The sequence below is a fragment of the Pteropus medius genome, unplaced genomic scaffold (genome assembly GCF_902729225.1).
Source record: "Pteropus medius unplaced genomic scaffold, Ma_sr-lr_union100, whole genome shotgun sequence".
Lineage (NCBI taxonomy): Eukaryota > Metazoa > Chordata > Mammalia > Chiroptera > Pteropodidae > Pteropus > Pteropus medius.
The window spans coordinates 13,638,408-13,651,238 of record NW_024352784.1 but is presented as its reverse complement, the minus strand read 5'-3'; the positions used below and the strand labels follow the sequence as shown (position 1 = coordinate 13,651,238).

Sequence of the window (12,831 nt, the reverse complement as noted above, 5' to 3'; positions counted from 1 at the left end):
TATTCTAAGCAGTTTTTATAAACATCCATTATTACTTTATACCCTTCTAATTAATGTTCTACAGATTTATCAGAATTATAAGAATATGAGTTATCTCAGGCAAGAATTTAATCATTATCTTTAAATCTCCACAGCAGATACTCAAATGCTTGTTAAATATATAAATATTTGTCTAAATATAATTTTTCTTCATAGTCTACAATCTCTAAGAGAATGTATATTTACATTCTAAACATATTCATGTCTGTTTTCATTTAGATTTTCAAGGAGAACCAGAGATTCAATGAGAGTAAATGGTACCTAGCTTCATTCTCATATTTCTTTACAAGATAACTCAAAGCATCAAAACAAGGATTATGTCTATGTAAGGTCTAACATCTGCCAATGTCAATACAAACAACAGAACACTGAAGAGGTAATCAAATCTAAATGTTCAAAAATCTTTATAGGAAAAAAGAACTCTCATTTTATTTCCTATATAAGTCTACTTGGTTATCTGTTTATTTAAAACTTAGATATGCATATTACAAATTATGAGAAGATTCTTCTCGTTATTTTAAAATACCCACTAATTCAGAAAAATCCCTTTACAAAGGTATATGCCATACGAAGAGAACAGGGAGTGGTATTCTCTAGGGGCAGAGGATGGGAGTATGAGGAGCTAAGGAGGTCTTTCACTTAGTATTTTTGAAATGTTTTAGTATCATCTAATTATTTTAAAAATTTTATATATTACTTTAGCAACCAGAAAAACAAAAAGTTTTAAAAAGCCACTATTCTTTTATATAAAAACCAGTTTAATTATGAAACTATTTTAATTTATTATTCTTACCAGATTTAAGACCTGAAATTTTGAAGATCGCACTTGGTTTCCCATTTGTGACAAATCCTAGGAGTTGCCATACTGGCATTCCATTCGAATCAGGATAGGAAAAGTAGACAGATCCTCCCATTCCCTCAGGAAATGGAATTGTTCCCAGCATAAAAACTACAACATGGTTGATATTTTCATAATCAGGCAAGTCAAAAACAAATTTATCTTCTGCCACTTGATGTGCAGCTGTTTGCACCTAGAAAATAAGAAACCCATCTTAGTTCAGTAGTTTGACTACTTTTTGTAACCCTTAGAGTATTGCTATATGCTGTTTCTAAGTAGAGTCAATTACAGTCATTATAACAAGTATAATGTTGGGCTAACCTGATATTTTAGTTATGGAATTTCCAACTATACAAGTGTTAACAGGGAATCTTATAAAAATAGGGACTGTAAAGTACAGCAAAGGAAATACAGTCAATAATATTGTAATAACTATGTATGGTGTCAGATGGGTACTAGACTTATTAGAGGAATCACTTCATAAATTAAATAAATGTCCAATCACTTTCTTATACACCTGAAACTAACATAATATTGTAGGTCAACTGTAATTAAAAACTTAAAAAATTATTTAGAATAGGGAATCCAAAAATTATAGCCTTAAAATGATTTAATTAATCTTTTAAAATATAACTAAATTATTTCAGAAGTGCCCTGCAAGGATTTTACTTACATAAGTAAACTACAGTTTTGGAATGCTATAAAAAAATGAAAGGTTGTTCAAAATACACCACAAAACCTTGATCTTCTAATCTGAAGGTAAAGAACCTCAGGCAATTAACACTGGTAAGCAATCCAGAAGTAATTATAGTTGACCTTCATTATTTGCAGATTCCATATTTGCTAATTTGCTTACTCACTAAAATACATCTGTAACCCCCAAATCATTATTCATTGCACTTTCAAAGCAGCAAAAAAATGAGTTGCCTGATGCCCATGTTCCCAGCTGAAGTGGAACAAAGCTACACTGTGCCTTCTTGTTTCAGCTCTCATACTGTAAACAAGTATCCTTTTCACAGTCTATTTAGTGCCGTGTTTGTCTGTATTTTTTGTTGGTGATTTAACCGTTTAAAATGGCTAAGCTAAAATGCTGGCTAGTGTTCCTAAGCCCAAGGCTGTTATGTGCCTTATTGAGAACATAGGTGTTATATTAAGTTTCGTTCAGACATGAGTTACAGTGCTATCGGCTGATTTAAAAATGCGATCAGAAGCTTGCAGGAACCTAACCCTGTATTTCCCTTAGGGGCAACGATTCAGTATTTACCAATTCAGTGTTCCCAGCAACTTTACAGAACATAATTACTGCAAATAATGAGAACAGACTCTACATAAGATGTAAAAATTCTACCTTCAATGTACTAAGTGGGAACTTTTAAAAGTTTCCTCTTGACTCAAAATTAGATTTGATAATCTAATTTTCTGTTCTAGAACTGAACAAGCTATAAAGTGAAATCATCTCATTTTGAAGTTTGAGAAATCTACTTGCATCAAAATTCCTTTTTACACTTTTAGAAAATAATTGATAATGGCTATACCACATTCATTAGCAAAAAGGTATCAATTCTGAGTGCTCTATGGTCAATAGGCTGTCAAAAGCTTATCTTCCATGAGAATTTTTGGCTTTGTTTTTTAATTGCTGTTGCCTCTCTAGTTACCAAACCACCAAATCTGAAATACTACCAGTGTATTTGGAGACTCAAAATAGTCAATTCTTATTACCTAGAATGCAAATTTTCCTTTCCTAATATTTGTTGATTGTTACTAAAATGCTTACTTTCTTCCTCTATAATATCCTATCAACTAATACAAAGTCATTTAAGAAAAATATACTGCTATGAAACTGAATTTATATATTAGTGATAAAGTAATATCAACTGCCCTAAATTTGTTCCCAAGAGACCAAGGATAAGTGTTCATAAAGTCAAGCTGATTCTCTCTTCTGAAATTTTCCAACCCAATTAAAAACCCTCTGGTTTAATATAGAGGAACAAAGGAAGAACACAAATACAAACCAAATTGCCTATATTAGTATTAAATTCAATTTCACAGGTTTTGGCATGTACATAATCTGAAAAGGCACATAAAATTATGGCATTTACAAATCTTAAATAATCACATGGCAAAGTAAATACTTCTTAAATGTCAACTCTGTATAAGGCACCAGTCTGTAAATCTGCATTATGACACTCTAATTCCTAATCTTAAGAAAAAAGGTATAGCTTTTAAGAAAAAAATGTTCAAGGAATAAAAATTGAGGTCATAACTTTAGATAAGTGGAGTTTTCTAGGAAGAGGATAATGTTGTTAAGCTTTGAGATGTTGCTAGGTCTATCTGCCCTTCATTTTGATTAACGTGTTCTCACCCAGAATTAAAGAGTTTAACACCCCAAAAAAGTCTTCTCTTGAAGCAGTTCTTAGTAATGAATATCTATTACTAAAATTAGGCTTTAGATAAATACAGGTATCACTATATCTAAACTTCCTTCCAAATTAGTCAATATGAGATATACATGGATTCCATTTAGTGTTTTTTATTCTTTAAGAAAACACACACGTTTTAAATGTCACTCATTAATGACACTTATTAATCCGACCCACACTCATCCCAGGCTGATCATTTTTTCTATGGAGAGCAAGGACAACTCAAAATTATTTCATCAGTATTAGGAATTTTCACCATTACCAAAAGGGGCCTCCCAGTCATTCAAGAGACAAACGATAAACTTTATGAGGCCAGTGTCTCCAATTTATCTTTGTGATTCCTTAGAATTGTGTACAGAAAACGCATTATCAAAAACTTATAAAAATCATTCAACGAGGGGGCTGCAACATTTAACAAAGCAGAGAGAAAAAAGAAAAAGAAATCCATGTGAAAGGAGTCAGGTCTGAAATGGATTTCTAAATGGCTTCTAAGGAAGCAAGCAAAATTCACCTTCCAGATTATTCTTGAACAATTCCAAGTGCTGATCTCCTTTAATTATAGTAATCCGGCAAGGAAGGTTATCATCTTTCTGACCAATAAAGAAACTCGCTGCTCACATTCTTCAAGTGTCATCTTAGATATGGTCAAACAAGTTTCAGGCGTTTCTATCAGTCAACTTAAAATTAACGTTAAGCACATTTTTAGTAGGGCCCTTCCAAAAGGACCCAGCAGATACACATTGCCCGAACACCTTAATCTTTGAGAAACAGTACGCTACAGACCAGATTCAAATGCCAAATTTATATCTAACTAACTATATGAGCTAGCTTAGGAGAGTACTTATAGTGTCGACTGAGCTTCAGTTCAACTGCAAAATGGATCGAATGATAACCATCTCAAGTTGTGAGGGTTAAATGTGAGGTGCCAACTAACTCAAGATAGTAGGATGAAATATCGAGAAAGAGACAAAAGGCGTGCACTGCCTAGTATATAATACACACTAGATAAACGGCAGCTAATGTAACTACTACTCAAATGACTCCGAACAGAGCTGGGGGCAAAGGAGAACGAGCACCCCAGCGTCCCTCTCCACCTCCACACTCTCAGCTGGAAAGTAGACATGGGAAGTGGGGGTGGAGGGTTTTCCCCGCATCCCTCGAACCAAAGCACCATCCTCTTCCCGGAGCTCTGCCCTCGGTGTCCTACCCGCTTCCTGATAGCACCCAGCCCCATCCTCACCAGCCTTCCCGCCACCAAGCAGCCAAACATGGCGGCGGCGGCTCCGCTTAGCCGGCAGGGACCAGGGGCCGGCAACTAGAAGTCCTGGGGCCACTATGCTAGTGGAGCCCAAGATCCTTCCAGAACTGCCAGGAGGGCTCCGGCCACCCCACTACATAGCGACTTCACTAGCGGCAGGAACGCCTTCTGCCCCGGTGACCTCTGACCCCCATCCCTAACCAGCACGCCTCTCAGGAGACGAGTACTTCCGGGGCTTACTATCAGCCTCCCCAATTAAGGGGAAAGGAGAGCAGGAGCCGGTACAAGACTACAAGTCCCAGAGGGCTCTGCGCGGGTTTCCGGGAGACCCTGTTGGGGTTAGTATTCCGGATCCCAGATTTCCGAATCCAATCCTAGGAGTTGTTTCTCACAGTGGGCTTTTACAGTCATCATTTCACAAGATCCTTACAAAAACTCTATAAGGTAGGTATTATCTCCATGTTGTACTTGAGGAAATTGTCCAGAATGACCAACCCCAAATCTTTACACTGGCACTAAGATTTGGTGGCAGAATCCAGGTCCCGATCCAGATCGGGTCTTTTTGTCACACAGTAGGTCGATCAGAAGCACTAATTTTTAACTATCTGTTTTCTACTTATTGTAGTTCTTTCCAGCTTCACTTAGCTTCCTTCACTAATTTACTGTAACGCTGTAAGCAAGTTATATAATAACCTTTGTGCTTTAATGTCCCCATATGTAAAATATATTAATTGTACCTCTCTCCTAGGGTTACTGTGAGGATTAAATTAATACACACACACACACACACACACACACACACACACTTAGAATAACGAACGCCTGGCAGTGCTTAATTAATGGGAGTTTTATTGTAAAATGTCTTTTTTTCTATTGTCATTTTCAGAAAAGGGTCATAGGAAACAAAAAACAAAAGCCACAACAACTGACATCAAGTGCTGAATGCCACCAATACTCATTCTACTTTTCAGAGCTTCAATTCACTTTTCTCTACTATAGGAAGGTAGAATATCCTCTCCAGGAGGATCTCTAACCAACTTGAAATACCTGAGTTTAGTCTACCAGCCATTAGCAGGTCTGTCCTCCCAACCTCAGATTATACGTGGAAGATCAGAATGTTTGGAACTGTCTTCTGGCCTCCATTCTGGCTTTATAAACTTGGACCACCTATCTTATCTCAGATACTCCTTTGAGATAGCCAAATCCAAGATGAAGAGATAGAAGAGGATCTTTCTACCAATGTCTCCAACTTTCTACCTAAGAACCTTCAAAATAAAAAGACCATTAATGATGAGACCATCTCATGAGGGGCAGACAAACCACCTGGGTTCAGAGCCCATCTCTGTCATTTATTAGCTATATAATCTTAGGCTAGTTAACCTAATACTTTCATTCCTCCTTTTCCCCATCTGTAAAATGGGATAATAATAGTATCTACATCATAAGGTTATAATGAAGGTTCTTACATGTAAAGTAGGACATAGTAGCCAGAATATAGATAGCTTAATAAAATGTTAGCACTTAGCATAGTTACCTTTCTTGACTAATTTCCCATGTCTTCATACCGCCTGTGAAATAATAAGAAATAAATATATAGGTCTCTGTCCCCCTGTTCCGGACACAGGGCCCCTGAAACCCTTGTAAATTCCTAAGTGATAAGAGCACTAGGAGCATCTTTTGTTCTGAGGTGACTCTGAGTGAGCTCCTGGATAGCTCCTATATAGCTCTTGGTCATCAAAAGACAAAGCCATGATCAGAAGCTTCGTATGTCAACCACCCCACCCCCACTTCCAGAGAGAGGAAAAAGCTGGAAATGGAGTTAACCGATCATGCCTACATGAGGAAGCTTCCATAAAATCCAATAGTATGGGATTTGGAGAGCTTCCAGGTTAGTGAACACATCTATGAACCAGAAGGGTGAACTCTGAGAGGACAGATGCTCCTGCACTTGGGACCCTCTCAGACCTTGCCTTATGTATTTCTTCATCTGGCTGTTCATTTGTATCCTTTATCGTATCCTTTAATAAACTGGTAAATGTATGCAAGTGTTTCCCTGAGTTCTCTGAGCTGTTCTAGTAAATAATCTAATTCAAGCAAGAGAAGGTCATGGGAACTTCTGATTTGTAGCCATGTTGGACCAAAGGAGTAAGTAACCTGAGTACCTACTACTTGCAGTTGGCATCTGAAGTGAGGGCCTGTCTGTGGGACTGAGCCTTTAACCTGTGAGATTTGATGCTATCTCCAGGTGGGTAGTGTTAGAATTGAGTCAAAATATGGGACACTCACCTGGGAAAAACGCCCCCATACATCTGGGTCATAAGTGTTGTGAATGTGGTAGTGGTGTGAGAGTAAAGGATAAACAGGAAAGGGAGACCAGATTTTTTCCTTTACATACCTTAACCATACTTTTGATTCTCTGAGCAACGCATGCTTTTCAACCTTTCTCTGCTTACACAGATTGTTTAATCTGCCGTCATATTCACTTGGCCGTTTCTTACACATCCTACCAACTGGCTTGAATATTTTCTTCAGAAAGCTTTCCATAACCTGTCTGATAATTAGTTATTCCTTCTCTTAGATAGCAATATTATTCAATGAATTGAGAGCTGGCTAAGGAACTTCGCATAATACATGGTAAGGAATAAAATCATTAGTACTCAACTAAAAATATAGCTATTACTATTGAAAATTCAATAGCACTGGGCCAGCAGCACCAAGGGACCTAGGAACTTGTTAAAATGCAAATTCTCTGCCCCCACCCCAAACCTACTGAATCAGACACGCTGAGATGGGGCACAGCAGTGTGATTTAACAAGCCCTTCAGATAGTTCCAATACATGTAAGTTCCAATACATCATAAGGCCACCAAAGGAAAGAGGGTCAGCCAGTGAGGGGCTCTGGCCAGGAAGAAGAGCGAGACCCTCAGTCTATGTTAGGCCTTGAACAGTTCGTGTCAAGTCCTGATCTGTTTGCAGCTGTCTCTCTTAAATGTCCTGGCCTTGGTTGTAGCCCAGAAGACTAGAGAGCAAGGCCATAGAGAAGAGTCCTGGCAGGAAGCTGAATGAAGCCCAGATCTAGGGACCTAGGACAGAATGCTAAATCCTTGACACACAGGTGACCCTACAGACAGCAGAAGTAATCTCCACCACTCCCACCAGTAGCCTTGAACATGAATTTGGGAAGCAGTAGTTACCCACAATGAGAAAGTTTCAAATGACTGGAAGGTCGTGCTGGGCTGAGCCAAGATAAACTTAATCTGTCCTTTAGAATCATCTGGACAAACTTTTTAAAGAATACTGAATTCAAATCTCACAGGATGGGACTCAGAGATCTGTCTTATGCTCTCGAAATAACTCATTCTTCCACAGCCCAGCATTTGGGAACCATTACATGGCACAGGTTTATACAGGGGCCTAAGTAATGCAATGCTTTGTACACCTGGCCAATAAAATGTATAAGTGAATTCTCTCCTGATTACTAGGAGCTCATATTTTAAGGCAAAGATAAGAAATTATTTTTTTGGAGGCCTTTCACAAAGGGTTTTGACTTCCAAGAGTTACCAACACCATTGCAGCCAGTTGTACTTGGGAATTGGAGGGAAACAGTGCAGAATACTTACATAGGTTGAATACTTACTCAAAACCGGGCTTATTAAGGCTTAACTCCCAGTCTTTCAGAAAGATAAACTAAACCTTTTTTATGCAAAATCATAGCAGTTTAAACAGTAATTTTGCATCAAATTAAAAAAAATCAAATAATGGCCAATACAGTACTATATATTTCTCACAATCGGTGATTTTCTGACAAATCACAATTTAATAGTTTTAGAATTAAACACAAATACCACTCCCTCATCACTCATTACACAAAATGTAACAGAAATCACTCAACTTTTTACACTTCGCATCGACCCTGGGGTAAATGAAGCAAGGGAAGGTGAAATGAGTCTGCTTTCATTCATCTGAAGTTTTGCTCTGCATCAAAAAATAACCACAAAATAACAACTGTTGAATTTCAAAACTAAGGTCATTTTTACAAATCACAACAGGGAAAAACCACAGATGATAAAGTAGGGAAAGTTACAAACTTAACAGTGCTGTGGTTAAAGAGACCATGTAGCATTTTTTACATAGTCTTGTATTTCTGACAGTGTGAATCCTGTTTCCAGTCTCCTTGGTAAAAGCCATCTAGACTCCTTTCCCGTAGATCAGTGTGTTTCAAACTGCAGGTTGAGAACTATTGTTAGGTTGTGAAATTAATTATGTCACAACTGCATTGCAAAAAAAAAAAATAGTTTAATACATTAAACATGATCAGTGTATTGTTTTGTGGACCTTTTTTTTTCAGTTCTGTATATGTGTGTGAGATTGGGATATAATATATGTAGTCTATTTCTTACTGTGGGGTACATTTTTTAAAGTTTAAAAATTACTGTCTTAGATAATACTTCAACCAAGCTTGAAGACGCAGTTGAGCTGAATGACTCTCTCCTTTGCCTCCACTGAGCATTTTAATTCTTTAAGCATTTCTGGACAAGGTGACTATTAGTTCTTTAGACCTTCTCAGGCACTGGCTTAAGCAACTTTAAAATTATCTAATTTCTATCGAGTCCTTTTCTAATATTGTGTAGTAGGATGATACACCCAAAGCGACATCCCAGTCTTTTCTTAGCCAATTTTTTTCCCTTCTGAATGCCTTGAGACCTAATCGTACTTCTCATCTCTGCAACAGAAACCACCTTCCTACTATTCCTCATAAATTTCAGACTCAGTTCCCCTACCCACAGAGAATAACATGGCTTCTAGCTTCTCCCCTATTTCCTGTTAGTGAAACATTTAATTGTTTTTATTTTGGGGGCAAATGTGGGGAGAAGGGGAACAGGTGGAGAGAATTGTCCTATTCATTTTACTTAATGAAGCAAAGAAATCAAGATAGAGCTAGGAAGAGACAGATAACAAGACTAAAGTTTAGAAAAGAAATGAGAACCTGTTAACAAAGATTTAAGTGCCAGATGTAGCTGCTGGGAACAGGAAGGCACAGGACCTCAGGTCAGCCCCAGGCATGGTCAGTTTCATGGGCATGTGACCTGTACAGGGCACTGAACCCAGAAAGACTCCATACTTGGTTTAATGCTCTGCTGTTCCCAACTTCACATTCTTAATAATTTTATCTTTGATCTTATATTTTGTAAGTAAAGTCCAGTGAGACAATGGAGTATGCGTGTGAAGAGGGGGAACATGCAGTATGCACTTCCACTGTTCCTTGCCTTTCTGTTCACATATAACATCCATGATTCCCCTGAGCACAGAATTCCACTGGACCCATAATGTGTGGAATTTTCAGTAAGATTCAAACAAGTGCAAAGGTAAAGCCTGTTACATCTAGAACTGAATAGGCAAGAGTAATGTCAGTTTTAACCAGAACTTGGTTTAACAAAGACAACAGGGCATTTTAAGAAAACGAAGGAACATAAGCAAGGAAAAACAATCTTGCTTATGTTACTTCCTTACATTAACCAGCTACTTACACTGAAGATGATGACACAGAAGAGAAAGATAAGGCAACCAATAGTTTTTTCTTTCAATTTGTCTTTACACATAGTTAAGTCAAATGCAGAGAATGTTGGCAGAATGTGTGGCATCAAGAAGTGAAATAAAGATGAGTTACTTTTGTCCATATTACCACTGTACTGATAAGAACAAAATACACATGAATGTATAAGCTACAAAATACCAATTATATAGTATCAGTGATTCTGCATAGGAGTTAAATGCTTTTGTTTGCATTGATAGCTGTCATTATACAATATGAAGATGGAAAAATTCATGCTAACATATAATTTTTTCTCTAGACTACCATTAAAAAGCAAATTTGAAAATACCGTAAGTTGAGGGGGGAAAAATCAACAGAAGGAAAAAGCTTTATATTTCAGTATTTTTAAAGGTACCTTTTCCCTGCTTTTGAAACAAGAGGCTTACATTTTCATTTTGCATTGGGCCCTGCAACTTAAGAAGCTGACCCTTCCTTCAGAACTAGAAACGAAACTATCCTGTTCCTCTTGAGTTATTGTACATTTCTTTCCCAAAGAGCTAGTTGAGGGGTCCATGAGGCACAGGGGGCTCCAGAAAGGCTTCGTTTTGAAATCCATAGACAAGAATTCTGTGATCTTTAACCATGCTCTGCCATGTATCATGACTTTGGCTCCCTTGGGGGCAATAAGCATGATCTTGGCCTGCATGGACAAATGTCATAGTGCTTAACACCTCCATTTAGGAGTTATTAGTCCTGGTGAGCTAAGTGTGCACTTTCAAAAGTGCCCTCACAATCCAAAGTGCAATTCTAATCCAGGAAGAAAATGTGAAATTAAATGGAGAACTCATGGCTTATTACAGCACTGGAGTACTCGTGGAAAATGACTGGGAGAAGGAGTTTAGATCAAGCATCGGCCCTGGGTAAGACAGTATAGGGATGCCAATCCTTGGTTCCCATTATTCAGAAACAAAACCACCCAGGGACTTCCACATCTTGTCCTTCAAATTGTGCTGCAACAGCCTTGGAAGAACCTGCTGTCCTGTGAGCACATTGCCTCACCACAGGTGGCTACAAAAGGGATATAGCATCAGTTGGCCCTTTGTCCAACTTCAGTAAACTGTAAGGCTTTTTTTTTTTTCAGGAAGCAATACAGATCAGGGTGAAATTCTGGGTTTGGTAGAGACTGAAGCAACAGGTGTATTAGTGACTGCAATGGAAGTGGGAGATATGAAGATGCCAGAACCACCAGCTATCTCCTAGCTCTGTCACACACACCCATGTTACCCTTAGATATCATAGTAGCGAGTAAAATGATTCTCCAAACACTGCCTTTCATTTTTTTTCCTGGATCTCCAATGATATTAGACCTTTTCATCTTATCCCCTATAGTTCTTCTCATATTCTCTATTTCCATGATTCTCTACGCCACAGTTTGTTAGGATCTATCTCTTCCAGTTACTAATTTATATTCACCTGTGTCTAGTGTAGCCCATCCACTGTTTGTCAATCATATTTTTCATTTCTAAAAGTTCTATTTGTTCCCTTTTCAAATCCTTGTCTTAGTATTTTCTTACTGCTCACTCATTTTTGTGATTGGCATGTTTTGTGTTTCATTCATTCGACAAATATTGAGTACCTACTATGTGCAAAGAACCATTCTAGATCCTGGGGTTTTATGTCAAACAAAATAAATACACCCTTATAAAGCCTACATCCCAGTGGAAGGAGAAATAAAACAAACCAAATAAGTTGTGCAGTACATTAGGTGATAACTGAAATGGAGAATAAGGAATGATTTTAAAATAAGTATTCTCTGGTAATTCCAAAATCTGAAGTCTGGTGGTCTTAGTATATCATGTATTGTTTTAACTCAGAACAGCTTGTTTCATTGTCTTTGGTAATCTTTTTATTTGGTTGAACTAAATTTTCAGTAATCTTAGGGGCTCCTTAAGGGTTCTTTAATAGCTCATATCCACAGGAAGGGTTAGCAAGACGCAGTTTGTGGGCTGAATATGGCCCACTGCGTTTTTATAATTAGTTTTATTGGAACACATCCAGGCCCATTGCATTACATATTATAGCTGCTTTTGTGCTATAGTAGCGAGTTGATATGACAGATTATACAGCTCATAAAGCCTAAAATATTTCGTCTTTGCTGTTTACAGAAAAAGTATGCTGACCTGTCTACAGATAAACACAGGAACTAAAAACCACACTGAAATGGGCACTAACGTATATTATTGGAACAAGTGAATTTGGTACAACCTTAATAAAAATACTTTCATTCAGTAACTAATTCTGACAAATGAGCCTAAGGAAATAAACTGAGAGGTCCACAAAGGCTGGATGTTAATCAAAATTTTATGAGCGATAAATCAGAATTAACATATCCAAAAAGGTACTAAATAATGATATGTTCAATGGAAATGTATGGATTTATAGAAAAGAGCTCATGAACATAAAAACTTGACAAAATCCAATCTTCTGTATTTTACCATGACCCCTTCATTTTACCTACCTTATATCTTTGTGATCACCTAGGTTCTCTTCATTCTCTCTGCTTCAGGTTAACACCTCCACATGTGATCTTTGGTCCATTTTGGGGATTTTTATCTCAATTTCATTTTTGCTGTTTCTTGTCCATAAATATAAGCAAAACACGTTATGTATGTTTGGGACAAAACAACCGACTACTCTCAACCCTATGACCTCTTCAATCTACTTATTTCTCTTAATCGATATAC

The 12,831-nt window shown here is 37.5% G+C and overlaps 1 protein-coding gene and 1 long non-coding RNA gene across 5 annotated transcripts in view; one reads left to right on the top strand and one right to left on the bottom strand.

Moving 5' to 3' along the window:
- HIKESHI (heat shock protein nuclear import factor hikeshi) overlaps positions 1-4,767 on the bottom strand; it is a 32,911-nt gene extending 28,144 nt beyond the window's left edge. Inside the window, exons 1-3 of one of the 3 annotated variants that reach the window (XM_039848266.1) lie at positions 4,538-4,712; positions 3,809-3,974; positions 833-1,070 (exon numbers count right to left, since the gene is read on the bottom strand). In XM_039848266.1, the coding sequence (XP_039704200.1) occupies positions 833-983 (151 nt within the window). In that variant the 5' untranslated portion in view covers positions 984-1,070; positions 3,809-3,974; positions 4,538-4,712. Of the gene's footprint in view, positions 1-832; positions 1,071-3,808; positions 3,975-4,537 lie in introns of all 3 variants that reach the window. The other 2 variants (XR_005649720.1, XM_039848265.1) reach the window with 2 other exon arrangements.
- A 13-nt stretch (positions 4,768-4,780) lies between these two features.
- LOC120590446 (uncharacterized) lies at positions 4,781-8,876 on the top strand. 2 transcript variants are annotated; one of them, XR_005649723.1, is made up of 3 exons: positions 4,781-4,999; positions 5,442-5,682; positions 6,002-8,876. It is a non-coding gene; the product is annotated as an uncharacterized LOC120590446 (long non-coding RNA). The 2 variants fall into 2 exon arrangements; XR_005649722.1 differs by having other exon boundaries at positions 5,442-8,876.
- Positions 8,877-12,831: the final 3,955 nt, after the last annotated feature.